This window comes from Helianthus annuus, chromosome 12, assembly GCF_002127325.2.
Source record: "Helianthus annuus cultivar XRQ/B chromosome 12, HanXRQr2.0-SUNRISE, whole genome shotgun sequence".
NCBI lineage: Eukaryota > Viridiplantae > Streptophyta > Magnoliopsida > Asterales > Asteraceae > Helianthus > Helianthus annuus.
This window is the reverse complement of record NC_035444.2, coordinates 32,254,344-32,262,489: the sequence shown is the minus strand read 5'-3', so window position 1 is coordinate 32,262,489 and position 8,146 is coordinate 32,254,344. Positions and strand designations below refer to the sequence as shown.

The 8,146-nt window shown below is 36.8% G+C and overlaps 1 protein-coding gene across 1 annotated transcript; it reads left to right on the top strand.

The window, feature by feature from the left end:
- The first annotated feature begins 6,862 nt into the window (after positions 1-6,862).
- On the top strand, positions 6,863-7,867 carry LOC110892663 (cytosolic sulfotransferase 8). Its single transcript, XM_022139814.1, has one exon. The coding sequence runs from the start codon at positions 6,863-6,865 to the stop codon at positions 7,865-7,867; it is 1,005 nt and encodes a 334-aa protein (XP_021995506.1).
- Positions 7,868-8,146: the final 279 nt, after the last annotated feature.

The following is an 8,146-nucleotide window of genomic DNA, read 5'->3' as shown; positions in this document are numbered from 1 at the left end:
TCTCATTTGGCAAGCCACAAATCTGCAAGTTAGAATTTGAAAACCCAAAAATAAATGACCCACCTAAAAAACTTCACAATATTTTCTGGTAAACTAAGAACTTACAGTTCGAACAAGATTCAGCGGCTTTTGCCCAGCAGAATCTCTCTTATTCCATCAGTGGTGTTCTGTTTTGGCAATTCTGCTACAATAATTGTTAAAACAGCCTTAATTTCATAACAAAAAACAACAATATAAAGGGGCAAATTAAAATTAGTACCAAAGCCTTTCCATCGCACCTAAATGTTGCAAATACTATTAAAACTCAAATCTAAAAGCGAAAGATGAAGCGTGCAGATTCAATCAAACAGTTACGAGACGAAATAAAGCATGTAGGGTGGGGGGTTGTGCCCTACTGTTTACCATTTCTCAAATTACAAACAAAACGTACGAAAAAACAATAACTTTATGCAAAGTTAACGAACAAAGTCGCATAATGTTACATGTTAAAAATAGTCAGGGGTATAATAGTAAATGTGCTCAAATAAGTAGAGGGATTGTATATAGAGTTGTCATAGTTCAGGGACTTGTTTGTAAATAGTTGGTTAGGGATGTTGAGTCGGTATATGAGATAGTTGAGTCAGTTGTAATCATCATCTGGATAATGAATTGAGCTTTTCCTCTCTTACGATTCTTCTTGTTCGATTCGATTCCTATCATTGGTATCAAAGCTGTTCAATCCTTTGGACACGCTCGAATTGCAAACCCTAATTCGTTCTTTCCTTCAATTTCGTTTGAATTGCTTTGATTGCTCGAGCAATTTTCCATCGATTTCATTTCAATCGTTGAAACTGATTGTTCCAGTTTCAATTTTCGTGGTAGTTCTTCAATCAATTTTGATGATCATAGATGGCAACCAGGCAACAAGAAATGGAAAGGTTAGAGAAGTTAACGCAGGGTAATGCTAGCTTGATTGAGTCTCAGCAAGCAATTTTAGACAAGAATTCAGAGGCTATTCGGTTGTTACAGATCAGTATGACAACATTGGTGACTCAGATGACAGAAATTAACAATAAGATGACCCATGATCGAAGTGGGGGTCACCAAGATCGGTTGATACGGCCCGGGAAGGTAGATTTTCCAAAATCCGATGGTAATGAAGTGGAAGGTTGGGTGATACGCTGCAACCATTACTTTGCAGTAGACAAGACTCCTGAATTTGCGAAAGTGCATTACGCAGTTATCAATTTGGAAGGTGCAGCCCTAGATTGGCATCAAGGTTATTTTGATAGTCAAGATCGAGAAATTGAAGACATTACTTGGGATTAGTACTCAAGATCCATTATAAATCGGTTTTCTGAGAGACTTTCACAAGATCCTATGGAAAAGTTGAAAAATCTCCATCAAACAGGTTCGTTACAAGATTATACTAAAGAGTTTGACTCATTGCTTAATAGAGTCAAACTAACAGATGAATATGCTGCTAGTTTGTTTGTGGGGGGGGGGGGGGTTAAAACCGGAAATTCGTTGTTTAGTCAAAATTTTTAGGCCAAGATCCATGAGAGATGCTATAACTATGGCTAAGCAGCAGAGTGTAGTCTATGCAATACTATTTGGGGATAAAGAAAATAAGAAGGTCAGTTCTATTAATGCAAGCAATCACACTAATAGTACTAATACCAAGGTAGGGGGAAACCCTGTCAATACATTAGCACTGTTACCTACACCCCCTGCCAATAAGATGCTTAAAAATGTTAAAAAGGTACCTGCAAAAGTGGCTGAAGAAAAAAGGGCCAGAAATGAGTGTTTTTGGTGTGATGGAAAATATACACCAACACATAATTGTAAGTTCAAACACACACTTATATGTGTTAGAAATTCATGGAGATGATGATATGGAAGATGAAAATGAAGACACTTCTGGAGAATTAGTAGCTATGAATTTAGATCCTCAAATTTCCATTCATGCAATAATGGGAGTGAATTCTTTTTCAACTATGAGAATTGTGGGGACTATTGGTACTAGGCAAATTCAGATTCTGATTGACTCGGGCTCCACTCATAATTTCCTTAATTCTAAGCTTGCATCCAAACTGCAATGCTTTACAAAAGGAGTGCCAGCCATGAAAGTAAGAGTGGCAAATGGGAAGAATTTAGATTGCAGCCAGTTATGTCAAGACTTTCAGTGGCTTATGCAAGGTGTGTGGTTTAAAACAGATGTTTTACTCCTACCACTAGACAATTATGATATGGTTCTTGGGGTTCAATGGCTACAATCCCTTGATGATATAGTCTGGAACTTCAAGGCATTAACCATGCAATTTAAGGTGGATTCAAAGGTAATCATGTTAAAGGGATCTAATAGCAATGAGGTGTCCTTGTGTTCAGTGGAGAGGTTAACAAATATGTTGGAGAAGGATAACCCTATGGTACAGGTGCAACTATATAGCATGCAACTAGAAAATGGGTCCTTCTAACATCAATCATCAGTAGTTGGTTGTCAACCTAATGATGAAATGAAGGCCTTGTTGCAAGAGTTCAAGGATGTTTTCCAAACTCCAAAGACTTTGCCTCCTGACAGGAGTTGTAACCACAGAATCCAGTTGATAGATGAGAAGGTCACCATTAATCAGAGAGCATATCGGTATCCTGTGGGCCAGAAGGATATAATAGAAAAGATGGTGCAAGAGATGTTAGATATGGGGGTTATAAGGCATAGTGTCAGCTCTTTTGCTTCTCTAGTAGTTTTAGTAAAAAAAAGATGGAACTTGGAGACTTTGTGTTGATTATAGAAGGTTGAATGATCAGACTATAAAAAACAGATTTCCTATTCCTCTCATTGAGGAATTGTTGGAAGAATTGGGAGGAGCAGAAGTATTTTCAAAATTGGATCTAAGATCAGGATATCATCAAATTAGAATGCATGAAGATGATATCCATAAAACTGCATTCAGAACCACCAAGGTCTATTTGAATTTCCGGTTCTTCCTTTTGGGTTAACAAATGCTCCAGCAACCTTTCAAGGTCTTATGAATGCTGTGTTCCAAAAAGTATTAAGGAAATCTGTGCTCATATTCTTTGATGATGTGTTAGTCTATAGCAAGTCTATGAAGCAGCATGTGCAAGATCTTAGAGAAGTTTTGCAATTATTCAGAGATAATCAGCTTTTTGCGAAAAAGTCTAAATGCAGTTTTGGTGGGTCCCAAATTGAGTATTTGGGGCATGTTATTTCTAAAGAAGGGGTGGCCACTGGCCCATCAAAAGTAGAATCTATAAAGAGCTGGCCTAACCCTACAAATGTTAAGCAGTTAAGAGGTTGTTTGGGCCTTACTGGTTACTATAGGAGGTTCATTGCTTCTTATGGTTCTATGGCTAAACCACTCACTCAATTACTACAAAAAGATGCCTTTAAGTGGTCACACGAAGCTCAGCTGGCTTTTGAAAGATTAAAAGAAGATTTGATTAATGCACCCGTCTTAGCTCTACCGGATTGGTCAAAAGAATTTGTAGTTGAAACAGATGCAAGCTCAAAAGGATTGGGAGCCGTCCTTATGCAAGATAAACACCCCATTGCATTTGTAAGTAAAGCCCTGTCTACTAGACAATGCACTTTATCTGTCTATGAAAAAGAACTTTTAGCCATTCTGCTAGCTGTTAAACATTGGCATCAATACCTCATTACGAAGCACTTTACTATTAAGACCGATCAGAAGAGTTTGAAACACTTGCTAGAACAAAAAAATACCACTCCATTACAACATACTTGGCTAAGCAAGTTAATGGGCTATGATTATGATATTGTGTATAAAAAAGGGGTGGAGAACAATGCTGCTGATGCTTTATCAAGAGTTCATGGGGTCACACTTTTTCAGTTGGCAGTTTCCTCTTATGATCCTTTACTCCTTCAAAAGATTAAAGCTCATTGGGAGACTGATATTAGTGCCCAGCAATTGATTCAAAAATTGTCACAAGGTGAAGCCATTCAGAATATGGAATGGAATGGCAGTTTGTAACCAGAAAGAAGAAATTATGGATTGGGCAAGATGATAGTCTAAGAAAAGAGATTTTGTTACTATGTCATGCTTCACCTTTAGGGGGCATTCAGGTGTCCAACCAACTATTCAAAGATTCAAAGACATGTTTTATTGGAGAGGAGCCTCTAAAGATATTAAGTCTCTAATAAAGAAGTGTGATGTATGTTTGAAGGCTAAATATGAAACAGTAGCCACTCCGGGACTGCTACAACCATTACCTATTCCTAAATCCATATTTACAGACGTTTCTATGGATTTTATAAGTGGCCTACCTAAGTCCGGGGGTAAAGATGTCATTTTGGTGGTAATTGATAGGTTTACGAAGTATGGACATTTCATGGCACATAAGCATCCTTTCACGGCAGTACATGTGGCTCAAGTAGTAATCAAACTACACGGTTGTCCTCAGACTATTGTTTCAGATAGAGACCCCTTGTTTTTGAGTTTGTTTTGGAAAGAATTTCTGAGATTGCAAGGTATAGATCAAGCTCTTTCCACTGCTTATCATCCGCAGTCTGACGGGAAAACGGAGGTCTTAAACAGATGTTTAGAGACCTATCTTAGATGCATGGTGATGACTAAACCAGCTTAATGGGCAAAATGGCTTTCGCTTGCTGAATGGTGGTATAATACCACATGGCATTCTGCCATCCGTATGTCTCCTTTTAAGGCTCTGTATGGTGTTGAAGCTCCAATGCACTTGCCACACATTCCTTATGATACTCAAGTTGAAGATTTGGAGGTTTGGTTTTCAAATAGAGAGTCAATGATCACAACTCTTAAACATGCATTGGAGAAAGCAAAAAATCGTATGAAGCAATTTGCAGATTTGAAAAGAAGTGAAAGAAGTTTCAAGGTGGGAGACTGGGTATACTTAAAGCTGCAGCCACATGTGCAGTCTTCATTACGAACACATAAGTACTCTAAGCTGTCTCAGAAGTACTATGGGCCTTTTTTAATAATAAAGAAGATTGGTGCAGCTGCTTATACATTGGATCTTCCAGCTGGTTCCCAAATTCACCCTACCTTTCATGTTTCTTTGTTAAAGCAGGCCTACGGTCCACCTGCACAACAAATACAGTTGCCTAATGCAGAACCAACAGGGTTGCAGCCTTTTGCAATTTTAGAGAGAAAGCTGGCAAGACAAGGGCAAAGACCGGTGGTTAAATTCTTGGTTCAGTTGAAGGATTTACCCCTACATGATGCTACTTGGGTAGTTGCTTCAGAGTTTGTGACTAGATTTCCAGAGTTTGACGTTAATTCTTGAGGACAAGAATTTTTAAAAGAAGGGAGTATTGTTACATGTTAAAAATAGTCAGGGGTATAATAGTAAATGTGCTCAAATAAGTAGAGGGATTGTATGTAGAGTTGTCATAGTTCAGGGACTTGTTTGTAAATAGTTGGTTAGGGATGTTGAGTCGGTATATGAGATAGTTGAGTCAGTTGTAATCATCATCTGGATAATGAATTGAGCTTTTCCTCTCTTACGATTCTTCTTGTTCGATTTGATTCCTATCACATAATGAAGCAGGTGTGAAGTGTGTGGAACCCTAAATCATTGGTTCGAGATCACCCCCAAATTAAAGGAGAAGAACAACACATAGGTGTGAACAAATTAATAGATGAATCAAATGGGTCGATGACTTGTTCAAGTCAAAATAAGTACCAGCTACCAAGTTACCACTCATTATCTATCAATAAACAACTTAGTATGCTGATTAACCCAACCTTAAACACCTTAATTTCATGATAAAATCCCAATCCCCCAAGCAAACAAGCATAAACAATATACTTACTGGTAAATTTGAAAATGTGAATCACATCAACAAAACCTAATCAGTAAACAATTACTATTCTCATTAAATTAAAAAGTGTGAAAACCTTAAAAAAAGAACTTACGAAAATATATACCCAGAAATCCGAATGGAATTTACTAATTTACCCATCTCAAATGGTTTATACTCCTTTGTACATCCTGCTTCAAAATCAGTACACGTGGTAAAATTACATTCTTATCCCAATGAAATGCTTTATATAGTATTATAGATTAATCGTTTTAGAAAACGTTTATACAGAAACAAGTTTTCCATTTTAAATAAATAAAAATAACAAGTATATGATATGATAATTAATATGAGTTTTTTATAATTAATATTAGAGTTATTTAATTAATATGAGTTTTTTATAATTAATATTAGAGTTATTATAATTAATAGAGTTAATTACATAGTTAGTCCCTATGGTTTGCACAAAGTAACATACTTAGGTACTAATAGTTTAAAATCACATTCTAGGGTATTAACTTTTCATTTTGTAACGTTTGGAGGTGACATGGTATCTGAATAAGCAACCTGTCCATATAATTAACAATTATTGGCCAAAGTAACATACTTAGGTACTAATAGTTTAAATAGCAAATAAAAGCTTTTAAGACGATAGTATCTGAATAAGCAAGCTGTCCATATAATTAACAATTATTTATCCTACAAAATCTAGGTATATATATCGAAAAAGGTGTTGAACTGTGGAGGAATATTAAACTTATATATTAGATATTTAGCTCACACATCTTAATCATCTATGTACGTTCGTAGATTTGTGTCAACTGTCACATATATTTTTTGAATTAACAAAGAAAAGGCTCCTTAAACTGACGAAAAATATTTTATTTGTCAGAAATCAACATTGTTCACGTTGTGCGACTGATAAAATATATACTTCTTATAAGTTAACATGAATCTATGTTATATATATATATATATATATATATATATATATATATATATATATATATATATATATATAGGTGGATGGGTTGCACTACATTGATCATCCAAGTAGAAGAAACCATGTCAACTGATCAAAGTGACATTGAAGAAGAAAAGATCAAGCAACAGTATGCCCAGCTCCTCACGGAGCTTCCAAGAGCTGTTGGATCTTTCGGGACACATCTGCATCTTTACAAAGGCAGTTGGCTGCCTCCCCCTGTCCTGTTAGCCGCAATGCTGATGCAAACCCACTTCAAGCATCGGTCCACAGATATCTTCTTATCATCTTTCATGAAAAGTGGCACCACATGGCTGAGATCACTCATGTTTACCATCCTCAATCGATCTCGCTTTGATTTTTCAGACCACCCTTTGCTCCGTAAGGGACCCCATGAATGTTTTCCGATTGTTGACCTATTCCAATCCACAGACTACCCCATTAGCGATACGGAAGACCTTTCTTTCCCTCGACTTTTTGCTAGCCATTTTGCACATAATGTGTTACCTGCATCCATCACAGATCCTTCTTCCGGATGCAAGTTTGTTTACGTGTGTAGGGATCCAAAAGACGTGTTGATCTCAACGTGGAAATTCATACATAAAATGACACCTAAAGAACTCCCTCAAATTTCGTTGGATCAAGTGTTTCAGATGTTCTGTGGCGGTGTTATGGAGTATGGGCCGTATTGGGATCATGTGTTAGGCTTTTGGAAGGCGGCCCTTGAATCTCCGGACAAGATATTGTTCTTCAAGTATGAGGAGATTAAGAGGGACCCGGAGGCTCATGTAAAGAAGTTAGCTGAGTTCATGGGAATGCCAATTTCGGTTCAAGAAGAGGATAATGGAATGGTGAAAAAGATTGTTGAGTTTTGTAGTCTTGAGCATTTGACGAGCCTGGAGATAAATAAGATTGGGGCTCAAAGGTTTAGCAGTGGGCATGTTGTACCAAATCATGCTTTTTTCCGAAGAGGTGAAGTCGGAGATTGGAAATCTCACTTAACCAAGGAGATGAAAGACCAAATTGATGGAATTACTCACGACAAATTTAAAGGTTCCGGTTTGACAATTGGTGCAACTCCCAAGTGACATTTGGTGGCCAAGTTAAGTTTTAAAACTTTTAATAAGTCTATGAACTTCCTGGTCTTCATCGAGGAGTTCTTAAATTCATCAATGGTAGTTAACCGGTTCTTTTGGTTTGTTTTTATTTCCGTTGTATGTTGCTTTGTCTATGTAAGGCTTTCGTGTGATCAATAAAACTTAAGCAAACAATTTCACACACACTCTTAAGTCTTAATATAGAATAGACAGATATGGCTGGAAGCTTTTAATGTTTCTTAATAAACACATGATCAAAACCATAATATA

Bases quoted from the DNA above. Each gene is read 5' to 3' on its own strand.
- LOC110892663 (XM_022139814.1), top strand. From the start codon at position 6,863: ATGTCAACTGATCAAAGTGACATTGAAGAAGAAAAGATCAAGCAACAG.